Here is a 21,055-nt window from a genome sequence, read left to right on the forward strand (position 1 = left end):
CATGAAACATTCTATACATATACATACACGCATATAGCATATACACACATGAAACAATTACATAAGCACACATGATACATTCTATACCTACACACACATGATACAATCAATACATATACACACATGATATAATCAATACATATGCACACATGATGCAAAAATTACATATACACACATGATACATAGACATTCCTGTCAGAGGCTGGGATAGAACCTGGGTCTCTGGTGCGAGAGGCGAACGACGCAACCACTGAGCTACTGGAAGTTGATGAATACATACTACATTCTATACAAATACACACATGACACAATCATTACATATACACACATGATGCAATCATTACATATACACACATGATGCAATCATTACATATACACACATGATGCAATCATTACATATACACACATGATGCAGTCATTACATACAAACAATCATTACATATAAACACGATACAATCATTATGTATACACACATATGATACAATCATTACATATACATACACATGATACATGATATCACACATGATACAATCAATACATATGCACACATGATCCAAAATTTACATTTACACACATGATACATATATATTCCTGTCAGAGGCTGGGATAGAACCTGGGTCTCTGGTGTGAGAAGCAAACGATGCAACCACTGAGCTACTGGAAGTTGATGAATATATGATACATTCTATACAAATACACACATGATACATTCTATACTTACACACACATGATACAATCATTACATATACACACACATGATAAAATCATTACATATACACACACATGATACATTTTATACACACAGGATACAATCCATACATATACACACATGAAACAATGTTTACATGATACATTCTATACCCATACACACATGATACAATCATTACATATACATACACATAATACAATCATTACATATACACACACGATACAATCATTACATATACACACATGATACATTTTATACTTATACACACATGATACAATCATTACATATACACACATGATACAATCAATACATATGCACACATGATCCAAAATTTACATTTACACACATGATACATATATATTCCTGTCAGAGGCTGGGATAGAACCTGGGTCTCTGGTGTGAGAGGCGAATGACGCAACCACTGAGCTACTGGAAGTTGATAAATACATGATACAATCATTACATATACACACACACAATACAATCATTACATATACACACATGATACATTCTATACTTATACACACATGATACAATCATTACATATACACACATGATACAATTCATACATTCTATACTTGAACACATATGAGAAATTCCATACATATACAGACATGAAACAATGCCACATGACACATTCTATATCTACACACACATGATACATATACATTCCTGTCAGAGGCTGGGATAGAACCTGGGTCTCTGGTGTGAGAGGCGAACGACGCAACCTCTGAGCTACTGGAAGTTCATGAATACGTGATACATTCTGTACATATACACACGATACAATCATTACATATACACACACACATGATACAATCATTACATATACACACATGATACATTCTATACCTATACACACATGATGCAATCATTACATAAACACTACATACATATACACACATGATACATTCTATACCTATACACACGATACAATCATTACATATACACACATGATACATTCTATACCTAAACACACATGATAAAATCATGACATATATACACGCACATGATACATTCTATACCTATACACACATGATACGATCATTACATATTCACACGATACAATCATTACACATACACACACGATACGATCACTACATATACACACATGATACATTTTATACACACAGGATACAATCCATACATATACACATATGAAACAATGCTTACATGATACATTCTATACACACACAATACAGTCATTACATATACACACACGATACATATATATGCCTGTCAGAGGCTGGGATAGAACCTGGGTCTCTGGTGTGAGAGGCAAACGATGCAATCACTGAGCTACTGGAAGTTGATGAATACATAATACATTCTATACATATACACACATGATACAGTCATTACATATACACGCACATGATACAATCATTACATATACACACATGATACATTGTATACCTATACACACATGATACAGTCATTACATATAGACACACAGGATACAATCCATACATATACACACATGAAACAATGCTTACATGATACATTCTATACCTGCACACACATGATACAATCATTACATATACACACATGATGTAAGATACATATATATACATACATAGAAGATACATATATATACACACATGATAAAATAATTACATATGCACACATGACACAATAATTACATATACACTACATACATACATGATACATGTACATTCCTGTCAGAGGCTGGGATAGAATCTGGGTCTCTGGTGTGAGAGGCGAACAACGCAACCACTAAGCTACAGGTACAGCTATACATATGCACACTTGATACATTCATGTGCACACAATAATTATGCTCAAATGGTAAACATACATTCCTGTCAGGGATAGATCATGGGTCTCTGGTGTGAGAGGTGAGCGACGTAACCATTGAGGTATTGTAAGTTGATGAACACATGATACATTCTATAAACACATGATACATTCTATTCATATACACACACAATACATTCTATACACATATGATGTGTTCTATACACATATACACACCATACATACAAACACACACACGTTGCACTCCAATTTTAATTGAATGAACATTTTTTAGTTTCATGCCTTACCCAGAATATACAAATACATATAAACACATTTAGATCATTTACTTTAATCTTTACTATTGAAATGTGAAGAGACCTTCAACCAGCACATCAAAAAAAAAAAAAAGTTTCTGAATCTTTATGTTATGAACACACTGCAAATGCAATGTCAATATTCTTAAAAAAAATCCAAAAGTTAAAATAAGATAAAAGTATTCTCTGTTTTTGGAAGAGCTCACAATATCAGTATCATGTGTGCTTGTTATAACAATATATTGAATTCAATATCTGCGTTTGCTGTAAAAAATGCAGGGTTCCACACAACTCCATGTTGTCGCAACACAAATCGATTAAGTTAACTTACTTGTTTTTACAAATGTGAAGTGGATTGAACATAAAACAATTAAATTGTCCCCTAAAAACTCAAGAATTGTTTAGATTCAGTTCATTTTAAGAAGTCAGAGTGTATGTCTACTTGTGTCATATCCTCATTTGCTGTCAAATGTTGTTATCATGAAATAGGATCAATGCATTTAAATCAAGGTTCATTTATCAAGTTTCCTGGTTTTTATCAATTTATGTTTTGTGTTCTGTACAGGTTCCTGATATTGTCATTTTCAGCTCTCAAAACCAGGAGGATGAAGACTTTTCTAACCTTTACTCCAATAGCGCAAAGAAGACAGTCCGCCAGGTCACCACAGTCTGACCTCTGGGTCAAACACACGTTAGCCACTTACTGCAAGAATAGTGGATTACATGCCGTTTTTTAGGCCAGTGTTTTGCCACAAAGTCGTCACCTTGATATTATAAGTTTCTATCTGCGTTCTGAATGATTTTGAGATGTCAAGTTTAAAGTTTTTGCATTCCATGTAGCAAACAGTATGTGTGTAACATTTGTTTTTAAAGCAAAAATCCTTAAATGTAAACAACTTATAAAAAACATTCCATAATATAAATAAGTTTTCATTTAATAAGAATATGTCAATAACTCAATTTTGACAAAAAATGTCAGATAGAACCTATTAATTGTAAGGTGATGTGAGTCTTGCCATTATTGGTACGCTAATAATAATGTGCTGAAGACCAGGATGTAATGGCTCGAGTGTCAAGAAGGTGGGGACATATCACAAAATATGAGCCCTGAATCAGTCTTATTTTGTAGTTATTTTGATTTACTAATATACTGTTTTATATATGTTGAATCAGATTTTATTTATATATTTTCTACTTTAGTGCTTTAGTGTTGATTTTAGTAGTGATATTTTTAATAATTTTATTAGTTTTTAATTTGTGTTTTGTTGCTTTTAAATACTTTTTATTATTATTATTATTATTATATATTCTTTGTTATAAACTATTTGTTTTTATTTTGTTTGAGTTAACACATTTGTGCCCAATTTTTAAAAAATTGTTTCATGCATACACTGTAATAAATTCCCAGAATTTTACATGTTACTGTAATTTTTCACTGTAAATTACATTGGTGTCACCATACAGGATTTAACTGTTAAATTTCACCTATTCAGAATTTTATTGTAAAATTAAGGCAGGCATCATGATTACAGCAAATTACTGTAAAAATGGCTATATCTTTTGCATGTTAGTTATAGGAATTCAAACACTTTATATTTTATTCAAAATAGAAATTAATACACATTAACGTTTATGATGGTACAGGCACTTTTTTGATATTTAGAAATATTTACAGAATTATTGTTATTATGACGTACATCACGGTAATTTACTCTGAATTTACATACAGTACCTTACTGTGAAAGTAATGCAATTATTAGCCAGTAATTTACTGTAAATTTAAGATCAATTTTTTTTTTTGTATATCCTTGTTAATATTGTCATATATGAACATGCTTTACAATTATTTTCTCCAGTTTTTCTTTTTTTTTTTCAAGAAAATTACATTTGAACATATGGCAACTAGAGTTGCCAATGGGCAAATATTTTGTAAGCACTGTTCAATGTAAAATTTGAATATGAGGAGAACATTTGGCATCCTAACTTTAATCAACTGATTTCAAAAGATCAATTCATATTCGTAAACACATTTTTATGTTTAAACTTTGAAAACCATTTGATATGAACCCCCCAAAATTATCTATCATATGGTTTCATGAATGTAAAACACAAAGAATTAATCCATTTGTCTTACAGTGATGAAACACATACTAGTTTCCCCAACATACTATTGTGTGTCAAAAAGATAAATAAAAAAGTTAATAATTATAATTATTTCAGTATTTGTAATAATTGTCTTTAATATATATATATATATATATATATATATATATATATATATATATATATATATATATATATATATATATATATATATATATATAACATACATACATACATACACATATATTATATATATAAACATATTTAAAAAAAAAAAACAGAACCTGCTGTGCTTTTAAAAATTTTCACCCTGACAAGGGTTTTCAAACATTTGGATTTCAGTGAACTGATACTTTGTGTGTTGACGAACAGCCAATCCATGTAGAAAAAACTGCGATTTAGACAATACCCATGTCTTTGAAGACAGCAGGGCTTAAGGTTGTGACTGAATTCGGTTGTAGTTTTGTCTTTTTCTTCAGTGATTCTGCTTATAAACTGCAGAAGTTCTTTATTTTCTGTATTATTTTAAATCTTTGTGGGAGAGGGACCAGTAGGAGAAGTTATTTTGCTGTGTATCAAATTGTGTATAAAAAACTTTAAAGTAAAGATATAAGTTAAAATAGGGTGTTATGAAAGCAAAATACACTAAACAAGGCCAATAACATTGATTTATTAACTTATTAACAGATTATTCCCTAATTGCCCATGATTTATGTACTTACAGAGTATTTGCCCACCGGCAACTATAGGTTCCGCTTGAACATTTGACAAACACAAAACTATAATCTCTTGAAAGATTTGTTTCGTTTGGATGAATCTGAAGACCTTCATGCTTATGTTTATATATATTTGTGAACAAAAAATATTTTTAGTAACGTGAAAATTGCCTTTATTTGGCAGGGTTTGCCTCCATTTTGCATCCTGGAATTAGAGTTAGGAAGCTAAATGCCTCATGCGACAGGAAATAAATAAATTCCTTTTTTCTTTCTTAAAATCTTGTATTTGGTTGGTTGCCTGCATGGGAAATTAAAAATGTAATACATGTAGAAAATTGCCTATAAAAGGAAAACGATTCGATTTAAAAATGATTTGATGATTTTAGGTTTAGTTAACAATAATGAAACATATTATTAAATTTATCACTTACATGTTACATATTGGTAACACACAAAGATTTTCCATTTGTAAAAGTATTTAAAGTGCGAGTTAAGAATGTGCATTGTACAAATGCATGTACTGCAAATGTTCAGCATTAAATAATCATATTTCAACATTTACTAATGATTTATTAAAATCCAAAGCTTTAGCTTGTTAACAATAGTTAATGCACTGCGAGTTAACATGAATTTGTTTTTGAACTTAGCTAATGTGAACAAAGATGAATAAATATTCCAATAGATGTCTTATTCACAGTTTGTTCATGTTATTATTACTTTACCATTAAGTAATGGATCATTATTGTAAAATGCCAACAGGCAATAACTTTGTATTATTTTTATACTGGTGTTCAACCCTATGAAAGTGGAATTTTATGTTTTAAAAATAATAATAATAATAATGAAACATTTTTGTTGTAAATTTTGAATAAATAAAATGTAAAAATGTTTCAAATAAAATAAATTTCATACAATTTTTAAATAAAACATTTTCAAATTAGGAAATGTACTAATTTCTGTCTCTTCATGTTTTCTGGTTGCTCGTCAGTCATAGACGGCAACTGCTGAATAAATTAGGGTCACCCTCAGTAGGTCACACAAAGCTGTCGTGATATGAGAGGGTGATAACATAACCCTTTTGTTTTTGTTTGGGTCTCCAGACCAGTGTTATCTTTCCTAGACCTGCTTGTGTTACTGAGGTTTTCATTTGCCATTCACAAGTGGAGGATTTGATGTCAGGGTCAAGCAGACTGTTTCTCTGGGGTGATTTACAGAGGCCACTGTTTGTCTTTCAAAGACTTCTGCATCACTGCTTCTCAAGTCTGTTTCGCTTTTCTCTGCCGCTTTCTTCCTGCGTTGTTTATTTCACAGGATGTCGTCGTTGCCCCCTTTCTGTCCTGGGAAATGTTTTTGCAATGCAGTATTTGAGACATCATGTAATAAACTGGATCCACAATCTTTAACTGTATCGAAATTTTTCTATTTGTAGCCTGCACTTTTCTCTATCCCAAATTGGGGCGCCCCCAAGGGGTGGCCAGGGGTGGCCACGGCCACCCTTGTGTAAACTCTGGCCACCCCTGTGGCCACCCCAATATGATAGTTGCTGATATTAATAATTTAAATGCATTTACTTAAATTTACAATACTTCAATAAATAAATGAATAAATAAAATGCAGCCTAAATTATTGTGGATTGATCAGCGCCACTGATGAAGCTGATTCACTGAGATTGCACACTTTTTATTAAGAAATTATTATTTTTGAAATGAAAAAGTTGTGTTTTATCTTATAAAAAACCACAAATCCAAAATAAATAAATAGATGCATTTTGAAATCTGCTTTTCAAAATCTAGTTTACTTAGCAACTACAATATTTTGCTGGTTGACTTAAAAGGGCCAAAAATCCTAATGATTTTGTGGGTGTATTTTGCAAATAGGTACAGGAATATGTATTAAATAAGGCTCACAAAGGAGCATGGATAAATTATATTGGGGTATGTATAGTAAGCGTGTGTACATACTGTAGTAATGCCTTTTGTACAGTTTGTTCATTTGTTTGGTTTATTAATTCATTCATTAATCTTCATTAATGTTAGACATGGCATATATTGTATGTTGTACAAGAATTAACTTACCTGAAAGAGGTTTTAGACTAAATATTGATTTTTATTTGGTTTGCACTTGTACTTGCGGAATAAATTACAATATTTCAAGAGTAATTATTGGATTTCATTAAAACAACATTATTTATTTTACCAAAAACAAAAATATAACATTACTCCTTATTCACAATATATACACAATTCATAATTTTTTGTGTGCCACCCCAAGATTTGTTGTGGCCTTACTTGGCCACCCCTAAGAAATTTTTCTGGGGGCGCCACTGATCCCAATATGCAGCCATTTTTAGAAAATGTTTCAAATGATACAAAAAGTTATAGTATAGGTACAGTATATTAATAAGCGATCGGTATGGATTCATATTGTACATGTGTTAGTTAACTGCAGTATTGAATTTTTTACATTAATTAACACATAAAATAATTAATAACAATCATTAAGAAGTTAACGTTGATAGCAAGAACATATATACTGTATATTTACATATAGGAGCAATATCCCACAAGTAGCTGTGCGATTTGGTTTTATATTGGCACTGGTGGGAGGTGTGTGTTGTACATATCGCACTGCGACGAGTGTGAAATTGCATTTATATAACAGTTCGATGGTATCATCTTGTAAATAAACAGGAAAATCGAACACGGAGAGTCTAAAAATTCAATTTGCATGAGGAAAGATTTTCTTCTGCCATTCATTCACATTTGCAGCTGACATCAGAACAGCAGAAATCGTTGTTGCTTCACAAACATCATTTTAGAGCTAGCATTTGAATGATTCTCTAGCGTAATGTCTAAAGTGATGACAAAACAACCGACCCAGCGTTTCTGAACAGCTCCCTGTCCACACCAAAACGCTGAAAACGCACATCACGTGACCACACACACACTCTCTGGCATGCGCTGCAGCCTATCTATAGCCAGCTGAGAACTGTGCTCGGAGTGCTCATCAAGCATCTCCCGCTGGATCTAATCTCACTATATTTGTTAAACGTGATATTTAATTAATCTTGTTGTCTATATCTAAAAACATATTCCCCGACTTTGGTCTTTTGAATCTATTACTTGTTCTCAGGTTACGTGTTTTGGCTGAGCGCAAAGATAAGTTAATAATTAATGTAACCACATACATTCTGTATATTGACTGATCGCTTGCCTTTATTTCCTATAATGTATAAACTTATTGTATGTTATACTTTTATAAGGGTCATTACTGATTATTAAAACTGATATTCAGCAGAAGAGAGGGTATGTTTCATATTTTCGCTGAAAATGAAAGGAGGCAGTTGTTACAGGCTCCGTTTGCTTATAAATATCCATACAGTGAAGATGACGCTCACATATGCAGCTCAACGCCTCAACATTTCTGCTGTCTGTTAAGTTGCTAATATCAAAATGAAAATAGGCAGTTCCTTAAATCATGTGTTCATTTTATTGTTGAGAAAGTTAAACAACGTAGCCAGGGTGATGTGAATTAGGTTATAAAGTACACTGTTCCCTTTGAAGATTTACCTGATGTCACCGACTCGGTCCCAGTCATTCCCCTCGCTGGCCAGCAGAGGTCATCATCACCGGACTATTGACATTACGTCATTCTCACAGACTGATTGGCATACACATGCAGCACATTTCCCAATCACTCACCACACACATATAAGCAGCACACACACACTGCTTCAGTGCGAAGTCTTGTTCTGCCCCGGCTAACACTACTGAGCATTCTCATCCTTGCCTGCTTTCCTGTTGTGATCTTGCTACGTTTACTGACCCAGTCCTGCCTGCCTTTTGCCTTTGCCTGAACCCCGACTTTGATCCTCGCCGCCTGCCTTGAACTCTAGCCTGTTTACTGACTCCGATACTAGCTGTCTGTCTCTGACCCATGCCTGCATACTCATCCTGTATTTCCCTTAGTGGTGGGCAAAGCGTGGCTTCGTGAAACACTGAAACTATCGAAGCAAATGTGTCGAAGCTTCGAAACGTTTCGAAACACCACTCTACGGTGACACCTAGTGGTCATTTTATTTGTATTTCACTGAAACAGCTTCAGCAAAGAACAGTTGAGCAAATTGATGTATCAAACCCTACTTTGTAGCTTTGAATCATCAGATGGTTTAGTCGAGCGGTTTGAATATGTGACCATCATGCGGGAATAATGGGTTCGAATCCAGACTGGCACAATTGTGTTGAAATGCTTTACTACCAGTTGATAATGCTTTGTTATTGTATCGTTTTGTTTCAACATTGCTCTGACATATGAATAAACATTTGTAAATAAATTTGTATTTTGTTCATATAACAGGGTTGTTACTAGATCAGATACAGTTGTGGCCAGAAGTTGACAATAATTATTTATATTATTAATTAAATTCCCATTGTATTTTATTAACGTCTATCCAAAACCTAAACCCATCACAGTACTGTAAAAATATGAATTATTGTTTTATAGTGTTACAAAAATGATGCTAAATTGATGGTGTATCCGCAGCTGTATCCTATCTAGGCTACACCATAAAACAGTAACATGATTAAAATACATAAAATCATGATTTTGGAGTATTTGTAATAGTTGAGATTCGAACCCAAAATAAATTTGAAATACAGTACCATAGTGCACATGCTCGGTCCACTAGGCCATACGAGACAGAGATTTTATAAAGATCATGCCAGTCAAATTCAGATTCTCCGGGTCTTGAAACGCTTCTGAAATGATCTATGCTTTGAATCGCTTTTGTCACGTAACCAAGTGTTTCGAAACACTTTAGTCACTTGACCTGGGTGTTTCGGATCATGCTTCGGTACAGTGTTTCGAAACACTTGCGCTTCGGGATCTCGACACTGTGTCGAAACGTCAGTTTCACATCAGCCATCCCTAGTTTCCCTGCCGCCATCCCAACGACGATATACTACTGTGTTTGATGTGAGTTTACACACGCACAACATCTGTGTGCTATTCGTTATTAAACTGTTTAATAAAAATACTGCAAATGGATTCCTCCGTGTCAGCCACTTCGTTACACCTGACATGTCCTCGGGAGTCAGTTTTTTTCATATCAAACTTGCGAAGTCTGAACTTACAAGGAGAGGATGCGAGACTGAACTGTGTGTAACGTTAGGCTACTTAATATTGAGGAAAAGTCCCAATCAGATGTCCGTTTTCAGATGTCTTTGTTTTGCCCTATCCACACTGAGACGGAGCAGCAGCATTTAAGAATGAAAACGGCCTCTTCAGCTTTTCCAAAACGCTTCGTTTTCAGCGCTCAAACTCCAGCGTAGTGTGGACGGATGGCGTAACCGTAGCAAAACTTAAGCGTTTTAAAACAAAAACGCATTAGTGTAAGCGGGGCCTTTTATAATCAATCATCAGCTAAGTGTGAACTCTTGAAATAACAGTAACAAGTAATGCATTACAGTTTGGAAGTAACTTGCACCACACTGTTCAAAAGCCCATTGTCAACATGATATTCCCATATATTTGTTTCACAAGAGATTTCTCAATTGCATACAGTTATTACACACACTAACGTACAGTTACAGAAGCGATTTCAGAAACGCATTGTGTTCTGGAACATGGGATGCAGACGCTGGCTGCAATCATGTAAATGAAAGCATCTAATCATCAGCATAAATATTTATTCATGCATATTAGAAGCCAGCCACCACAGAAAGGTTTCTGCCTCCAAACAATGAATCAGTCTTTATGTAATTGACCTCGGCTGAATGAACCCTTTTGGAATCAGTCACGGTACTTTGAAACAATTGCAGCCTACTTTACACAGCGCGATTCACTGCAGCGCTGATGAATAACTTAGCATGTCTTCTCTGTGATTGAAATGCAATCCTCTCTAGTGCATCCTTACAACAGGGCATTTAAGTGCTTCCAAAGTCAGTTAGGTGCCACTGTATTAAGTGACTGGCTATAATAGGGAACTGGAGACAGGAGCCCTTGACACGGTGCTGTTAGCATAATTAAGGCCCACGTAATTAGCAGATTAATGCCTCTTAAAAACTGATGAGGTGAGTCGGAAATGCAGAAAAAAAGCTTTACGTTGGAGATCTGGTGTTCTCTTTGTGCAAACTCAGTGGAAACTAGAGAAGCTGCAGAGAATCGCCACCACAACTGAAGCCTTGTTTCGTGTCCCAAAGCGAACAGCACTGTCTGACCGAATACACTTCAAGTAAGCCAGAGTTTCATCACAGAGGATGCGTAGCGACAAAACCCAACCCACAGTTGCTTTGCTTGGGGACAAAAGTTCTTCCTTGAAGCTTGTGGAATAAAACTCAACACATTTGTTCCAATTACCTAGGCAGGCTCCAAAGTATAGACTCGAATAACAAACAGGTTTTGACTGCTTTTTGACTGTCATGTTCATGTCCAGTTTGTGTATAGTTTATGGCAGGAGTGTCTAAACCTACTATTGGAAGGAAATTTCCAGGTTCAGGTCATGCAGTACCAACCCTAATTTGTCATTATTTAAAAATAGAGATGGGCAACATGACAAAAATCTGACATTACTACATTTTTCTCCCTTATTAATCAGGGTGGAATGAATCACCAATTATTCCAGCATATGTTTTACTCAGCGGATACCCTTCCAGCTGCAACCCAGTGTTGGGAAACACCCGTACACTCATTCACACACGCACTCATACACTACGGCCAATTTAGTTAATCCAATTCACCTACAGTATAGCGCATGTCTTTGGTCTGTGGAGGAAAACGGAGCACCTGGAGGAAACCCACGCAAACACGGGCAGAACATGTAAACTCCACCCAGAAATGAGACACATAATACCAAATAATTTTCTGTAAATTCAATCAATTAATAGTTTATATATTGTCAACGTGTAAAGGATTAGAATGCCCCAACAGAAGCATATTTTTTTCAGTCCTCCACAATAGGTTTCATCACATACAATGCATCCGGAAAGAATTCAAAGCGCTTCACTTTTTCCAATTTTATTTTTTATGTTACAGCCTTATTCCAAAACAGAATAAATTCATTTATTCCTTAAAATTCTCCACACAAAACCCCATAATGACAATGTGAACAAAGATTTTTGAAATTGTTTCAAATTTATTAAAAAAAAAAAAAACCTGAAAAATCACATGTACATCAGTATTCACAGCCTTTGATCAATATTTTGTTGATGCACCTTTGGCAGCGATTACAGCCTCAAGTCTTTTTGAATATGATGCCACAAGCTTGGCACACCTGTCTTTGGGAATTTGAGCCCATTCCTCTTTGCAGTACCTCTCAAGCTCTATCAGGTTGGAGGGGAAGTGTGACTGTGTACAGCCATTTCCAGATCTCTCTATAGATGTTCAAAAGAATTTAGGTCTGGGCTCTGGCTGGGCCACTCAAGGACATTCAAGGACAGTTGTTGTGAATCCACTCCATTGATATTTTGGCGGTGTGCTTTGGGTCATTGTCCTGCCGGTCGCCCCAGTCTGAGATCAAGAGCACCCTGAAGCAGGTTTTCATTCAGGATGTCTCTGTACATTGCTGCATTCATCTTTCCCTCTATCCTGACTACTCTTCCAGTCCCTGCTGCTGAAAAACATCCCCACAGCATGATGCTGCCACCACCATATTCATTGTAGGGAGGGTATTAGCTTGGTGATGAGCAGTGCCTGATTTGTTCCAAATGTAATGCCTGCATTCACTCCAAAGAGTTCAATTTTAGTCTCAGCAGACCAGAGAATTTTGTTTCTTATGATCTGAGAGTCCTTCAGATGACTTTTGGCAAATTCCAGGCGGGGAGTGGCTTCCATCTGGCCACTCTACCATACAGGCCTGATTGGTGGACTGCTGCATAGATGGTTGTCCTTCTGCAAGGTTCTCCTCTCTCCAAAGAACGCTGGAGCTCAGACAGAGTGGCCATCGGGTTATTGATCACTTCCCTGACTAAGGCCAATAGAAGAGCAGAAGTTTGGTTTTATACACCTTTACAGAGAGGGATAAACAATGGTATTGGTGCCACTTGGTGGAATTGCCAATGGAGAAAAGGTTCAGTTAACTGTGACAACAACACTCTTGCATTAATAATATTTCACCAAGGAATAAAAAAGTGTAGCTATTGTTTGTTTACACTCGTTTGTTGAAATAAACTACTAGTTCTAACTTCTCCATGTTGTTAACATTGGAAATCTTCTGAACAAGCATCTGAACATGTAAATCTGTATTTTTAAATCTGTAACTTACCCTTAGGGTTGGGTATTGTATGGGGTTATTTCGATACCGGTGCTAAATCAATACTTTTAAAATAATGCCTAAAATAATTATACTTTTGAGCCACAGAATTATGGTGGATGACTCTAGAAAAATATTTTATTTGACATTTAAAAAAAATAATTTTAATTACATAAATAATATAATAAAGGTGTTTACATGAGTTGCTTTTTTGATACCGCACGCCGAAAGGTGTCTGTGGTCTTTTAAGGTAATCAAAAATCGCTGTTGACATGGTAGACTCTTAATCAGAGTATTGCCTTAATCATACTAAAATCGGAGTATTGGGCTCCATGTAAACGTACTCAGTGAAAATGGCAGATGATGTCGCAAGCTGTCAAAGTGCATTTCTCTGCCTTTAAGTTGATTTCCTATGACCTCAAATGTTGCTGTTATCAGTTTGTCTGGTAGCTCAACATGTACATTGGCAGATGTACAAGATGCAGAGCGGAGTTGACCATGACAATGGGGTTTGAGTCTATAAACAACAGTTTCAGAAAGGAGGAAAGACAAAATAATAATAATATAATTTAAAATAAACAAGTAAAAAACAGAGTGAGAATGTGGTAAAATCAGAAAACGTGATTAAAAATCTGGTGAAGGCTTTTCTTTTTCTGGATTGCTTTTTAAAACACACTGCAGTTGGGTTTAGGGAAGTGAGTGGGAGGGTCAATCGGTGCTTTTTAAAATACTATTGGTCGGGTTTAGGAATGTGGGAGAGTGTGAGATTGGTCGGTCAGTCAACAGCAGCCTCTGGTGAGTTTAAAGTAGGCGTGAGCGAGAGAAGTTTAAGATCTGAAAAAGCATACAAAGCAGCCTCTGGTGGATTCGCAGAAACAAAAGCTGCAAAAAAGACATAGCTCCTGGGATGTATTTTGCTCTCACCAGAAATGTATATAGGGATACAAAATCAGAATGAGCCTGTATCGCTTTTTCTAAGTGGTATTGCTGTTTTCGCCTGCTTGATATGCTGGAATGTTAAGCTGTTTTGGCACAATCTACATTGCAGAAAGCACATTTAGCATATTTATGGATGACAAGTTTTCTTGATTTTCTTGTTCTATTTAGATTGCAGATGGACAAATATTCATTCGATAACGACATATTAAAGTAATTTTACTATTATAGTATTTGTACAAATCCAAAATGGTAGTACATTATCATATTAATAATTTGCATACTGTACAAGAGAATGTGTCTTTGAATGTGTCTTTGTTTCCCCGCAGAGTCTTGCAAATGGCTCTTAATTGAAAATCGTTATTTCACTTTAAAACATGCGATGCCCAAATATCTTGCATCACAAGGCTCTGTTGATGGCTCTCATTTCTTAGGTGCCACTGGGATGTTACAACATTATGCCTTCACAACAGTACAATAACTAGCAATTATGCAGCAGTCATCCGGAACACAGAGTACAACAAAACTATTGAGTGAGCAGAAGGTGGAATTCACTTTAAAGTAAAATGTCTGAGTCTAACCTTTGGCAAAACACTTTGAAACACAATTAAACTGGTTAAAAGTCTATTGAGTCTTCAAAACAAATGCAAGAGAAGTGAGTTATCATGGAACAAAGAGTTTACAATTGCTTTAGGCCATATGCAACCATGAAAAAAACGATTTAATTGCTCAGCAATTTCATTTTTCGAATACCCGTTCAGGCAGTTGCAGCTAAGAAAGCATGTAAATGTAAAAAGGCATAATATAAAAACAAACAGACTTGCTAGCAGATTGATAATTTTTTTTATAAGAAGAATAAAATTAAAAGATCAAAACACCCCCTAAACAGCTGTTCTGCATTGTACCATATAGGGTTGGATATCATTTGTGGTTATTTCGATAGCGGTGCTAAATCTATACTTTTAAAATGGTACCGTGGCAAAACGGTGCCTGAAACGATACTTTTGAGTCACAAAATTATGGTGGATGACTCTAGAAAAATCTTTTATTTGACAAAATCTTTAAAAATATAATTTTAATAGAACAATATAATTAAAGTTTAAAGTAAACATCAATTCATATTACATATGTTTCAATTACATTAATATATTTAATGGCCACCCCTGATGAATAAAGGGACTAAGCTAAAGGAAAATGAGTGGATGAATAATGTGTGAATGTTGCCCGTTGCCAAGTGGTTTTCAGGTGATTTGAATGACCCAATACCAAACCCTCCGGCAACAGGCAACATTCACCAACATACCCAGCATCCCATAACAACTATTCGATAGTTCTCCATAATGATCTTAATAATTGCATGAATGTCAAACATGGTTTAAAGACATCATATGTTATTCATTTATTCATTTTTCTTTGGATAAGTCCCTTATTCATCAGGGGTCACCACAGCGGAATGAACCGCCAACTATTCCAGCATATGTTTTATGCAGCGGATGACCTTCCAAACACATCCCAGTATTGGGAAACAGCCATACACTCACACATTCACGCACACACTCATACACTAATTCAGCTCAACCAATTCACCTGTAGCGCATGTATTTGGACTGTGGGGGAAACCGGAGCACATGGAGGAAACCCACGCCAACACGGTGAGAACATGCAAACTCCACACAGAAATGCCAACTTGCTCAGCTGGGACTCAAACCAGAGAACTTGCTGTGAGGCGTCAGTGCTAACCACTGGGCCACCATGCTGCCCATGATATGTAGTTCATTTGTTCATTCATTCATTCATTGATTCATTAATTTTATTTTCGGCTTAGTCCCTTTATTAATTTGGGGTCGCCACAGTGGAATAAACCACCAACTTATCCAGCATATGTTTTACGCAGCGGATGTCCTTCCACCTGCAACCCATCATTGGGAAATAATATGGAATTATGAAATGGAATTAAGTTAGGTAAATAATTGTGGGATGTTGTGATGAAATTGTCTATGCAACTGAAAGAATGCTAAACGGTTTAAAAGTTTTGGTCACACTTTATTTTGATGGTTTGTTTGTTGAAATTAAGTTGCGTCGCATCTACATGGCAACTAATTCTCATTAGATTATAAGTAGACTGTTAGGTTGGGGTTAGGGTTAGTGTAAGCTGACATGTACTTGCAACGTCTCTTATAGTCAGTTAAATGTTTGTTGAATGTCAGTATCAACAGATATTAAGCAGACAGTCTACTAATACTCAAACAGACCATCAAAATGAAGTGTTACCAAAGTTTTGTCTTTGGTAAAGTGCTTGTTTGGAGTGTTGCAGTGCAGTTTTGAAATAATAGTTAATAGTAAATGTTAAAAGAAGGGCTATGTAGTTTTGTATTTGTTTTTCCTTAATGATTAAAACCTTAACAAAAAAAAATCATGATGTGTTTACTGATGTTACCTTTGACTAATATTTAAAATTAGTTTGATGATATGAAACATTAAAGCATGAAAAACATGCAAAGAAAAAAGAAGACATTCGTTCATTTTCTTGTCGGCTTAGTCCCTTTATTAATCCGGGGTTGCCACAGTGGAATGAACCGCCAACTTATCCAGCAAGTTTTTACGCAGCGGATGCCCTTCCAGCCTCAACCCATCTCTGGGAAACATTCACACACAATATTCCACACTACAGACAATTTAGCCTTCCCAATTCACCTGCACTGCATGTCTTTGTACTGTGGAGGAAACCGGAGCAAAGGCAGGGAGAACATGCAAACTCCACACAGAAATGCCAACTGAGGCGAGGTTCAAACCAGCGACCCAGCGATCTTCTTGTTGTGAGGTGACAGCACTACCTACTGCACCACTGCCTCGCCAAAAGAAGTCATTAAAGGGGAAAACATTTTTTCACATCACTGAATAAGATCTTATACCTATAACCACATCTGAATTTCTGCTTTGTTTTGGAAGACAATAATAATTCCATTCAGATTGATCTTTGAAACTTTGCAGAGCTTTTACATTACACAAATGTGTATGAGGTATCAAAAAAGTGACTTTGTTGAGAGATCACCACTTACTTTAATTCAGAACCCACTCTGACGGTGATCATTAATAAAGAGCTTTGCCAGGCAGAATCCTGCATGTCCGAGGGCAGTTTAGCAGGGGCATTTCCATATGTGTCGCTGCACCCCATCTGTCATTGCTGGGCTCAGATGGCAAACACAGAGGCAGACAGCAGGCCAAACGCAGGCTGTCACTTCAGCAAATAAGTCTCTCAACTCTTTTAGACGTCCCCTGAAATTCCCTGTCCTGATAAATGGGACCGTGTTCGTTTTTGGCAGGCAGAGAGGTTGAAGTTGCAGTAACATAAAATTTAGCTGCGACAGCTTCGGCGATCTAATAGAATTTCAAACGTATTGCACCTCTGATACATTTTTAGATCAGTAAAATGGTGTATAATGGCATTTTTATTGCCGGTGTCAGCAATTAATAGCATCCCAAAGGATGCATTTATTTTTATGATTTTAATATACTTTTATGAAACAATTTTTAGAAATTATTTTCATCAAATGATGAAGTATACATTGGTGTAAAAAGTGTTTGTGGCCTTACCTGAATTCTGATTTTTTTGTACATATTACATCTACATTTATTTCGTACATATTGTCGGTATAGTGTTGTATAGTGGGTAGCTTGTTCGCCTCACAGCAAGAAGGTCGTTGGGTCGCTGGTTCGATCCTCGGCTCAGTTGACGTTTCTGTGTGGAGTTTGCATGTTCTCCCTGTGTTTGCGTGGTTTCCCCCACAGTCCGAAGACATGTGGTACAAGCTAAATTGTCTGTAGTGTGTGTGTGTATGTGTGGATGTTTCCCAGAGATGGGTTGTGGCTGGAAGGTCATCTGCTGTGTAAAAACTTGCTGGATAAGTTGGTGGTTCATTCTGCTGTGGCGACCCCAGATTAATAAAGGGACTAATCCGACAAGAAAATGAATAAATTAATATTGTCACATCCCCAGCTCATTCCTGCTGCTCCAATCACCATTCTCCCTCACCACCACGTTCCCTCAGCTCCAATCATCGCTCCTGCCACCTCCCTTCACATCCAATCACGCTCACCTGAATACTAATAGAACAAACCTGCATCAGCAATCACCGTCCCCCATAAAGCCTCCTTGATTTCAGTCATTCAGGGGCTGGAATTGATGTCAGATGGTTCACTTTACCTTCTCCCTGGATCACCTTCTTCCATGGATGTTTTCCCTTTTCCTTTTCCAAAGAACGGTTCTCCTAGACCTATAGATGCACAAGCTGTGATTCAGGGAAGTGACTTTATACTCTGGTGATTGCATGAAGATCCTCGTTTACATTGTAAACTGGTTACATGTTTGCTCTTCTCCCAAGAAAATCACCTGCCTGCTGAATTACAAATTAAGACAGTGGTTCCCAAAAGGGGGGGGGGGTCGCTTGATGATTTCCAAAAGTCAAATCAGTTTTAGGCCCCGTTTACACTAATATGTTTTCATTTTAAAATGGCATTGTAGGACAAAAACTATCCACGTCCAGACTGGCGTTTCATTTAACATTTCTGAACACCTCTCAGTCTACACTACACTGCTGAAAACACACATCACGTGACCATACACATACTCTGGCATGCACTGAAAGCTGTTTCAGCGTATTCTCGCATCTGAGAACAGCACACCTGCCCAGAAGCTGAACGTAGGCCAGGTTATCCCAAATCTTCTGGTGGATCTCATCTCTCTGTAGTTGTTAATCGTGATCCATAATTCATCTTGTGTAGACCTATATCCAACGACTCTGTCGTTTGAATTTATTAGCCTACTATTAGCCATGACTGAATCTGTAACCACATACACTGATTCTGCATGTTTGACCAATTGCTTGCCTTTTATTTCCTGTATTGTATATAAGCTTATTGTACTTTATAGTTTTATAATTAATATTGATTATTAAAATTATAGCTTACTGATTATTATATTTGGGTGACGCTATGGTGCAGTAGGTAGTGCTGTCACCTCACAGCAAGAAGGTCGCTGGGTCATTGGTTCGAGCCTCAGCTCAGTTGGCATTTCTGTGTGGAGGTTGCATGTTCTCCCTGCGTTCGCGTGGGTTTCCTACGGGTGCTCTGGTTTCCTCCACAGTACAAAGACATGTGGTACAGGTGAAATGGGTAGGCTAAATTGTCCGTAGTGTATGAGTGAGTGTGTGTGGATGTTTCCCAGAGATAGGTTGCAGCTGGAAAGGCATTCGATGCGTAAAAACGTTGGTGTTCATTCTGCTGTGGCGACCCCGGATTAATAAGGGGACTGAAGCCTGGTTTATACTTGTACATCAAGTGACCGGTGTAACCGACGACGCATAAAACGTGCCTAGCTGTGCATTTATACTTCTGCGCGCTGTTTTTGTTGGTCTGCATTAACACTTCCGAAGTGCTAGTTGGCAGTGAGGTGTTAATGTGTCGAGTTTCTTCACTTGTGTTTTGTTTTTTCTGAACGCTTCCTGAATGTACAAGTGGCTCAAACTTGCTCATTTTGAGGCAGGAACCGGTAGACGTGCAACAACTTTAACTATGAGGTAAACACAAAACAAAACTTTCCATCCGGAGCTCCTTCACGGGACTCCACATTTGTAAACACTCGCTCCATTGGGCTCGCGCGGCTCTCGGTCCCGCCCAGACTCGTCAGCGCTGCCAAGCTGACCAATCACAGAGCTTGCGCTACGCTTCCTTGCGAAGTGTAGTTAAATTTTTTGAGAGGTGCACGTCAGCGATGCCGACGGCCACAGCGTAGGCCATGCGTCAACAAGTAGGCTGCGCCGTAGCATGAATGAATGATTATTATATTTAGCAAAAGAGACAGCGATTTCATATTTCAACATGCATTTCCTCTAGTAATCTTTATTGTGTCCATATAACCTGACATATTGCCAAAACCACACAGTGAGCTTAATGTTTCATATTTTGTAATGGGAATGAAAGTAGGAGGTCATTGGGCTCCATTTTGTTTTAAACTGGCATAGAGTGAAGATGACATTCAGAAGGAACATAGAAACGTGATCTGACTTATATCTAGCAGCTAAATGTGTCTGGATAAATATTCAAAGGCTTTTATTTTCATAAACAGTGCGGATGTGAATGCGTCTCAATGGCTGGAGTAGATGTCTCAAGTCAGTGTGTTCTAAACGTTGATTAGACGTGATTACCGGTAAATATTACAACTTCTCTTTGAGAATTTACCGGTATTTTCAAAAAGGGCCTGTATGGTTGA

General features: G+C 36.5%; 1 protein-coding gene and 1 long non-coding RNA gene across 3 annotated transcripts in view; one reads left to right on the forward strand and one right to left on the reverse strand.

Moving 5' to 3' along the window:
• igsf5b (immunoglobulin superfamily, member 5b) overlaps positions 1-4,199 on the forward strand; it is an 83,362-nt gene extending 79,163 nt beyond the window's left edge. For both annotated transcript variants that reach the window (XM_087283639.1, XM_087283638.1), the window contains one exon: positions 3,350-4,199. In XM_087283639.1, coding sequence (XP_087139765.1) covers positions 3,350-3,457 — 108 coding nt within the window. In that variant the 3' untranslated portion in view covers positions 3,458-4,199. The remainder of the gene's footprint in view (positions 1-3,349) is intronic.
• Positions 4,200-5,959: 1,760 nt separating this feature from the next.
• Positions 5,960-9,929, reverse strand: LOC147833568 (uncharacterized). The gene is made up of 2 exons (XR_015509012.1): positions 7,928-9,929; positions 5,960-7,045 (listed from the first exon to the last, which is right to left on the reverse strand). It is a non-coding gene; the product is annotated as an uncharacterized LOC147833568 (long non-coding RNA).
• Between the last annotated feature and the right edge of the window lie 11,126 nt (positions 9,930-21,055).

This window comes from Danio rerio, chromosome 15, assembly GCF_052040795.2.
Source record: "Danio rerio strain M-AB ecotype USA chromosome 15, GRCz13ab, whole genome shotgun sequence".
NCBI classification, from domain to species: Eukaryota; Metazoa; Chordata; class Actinopteri; order Cypriniformes; family Danionidae; genus Danio; species Danio rerio.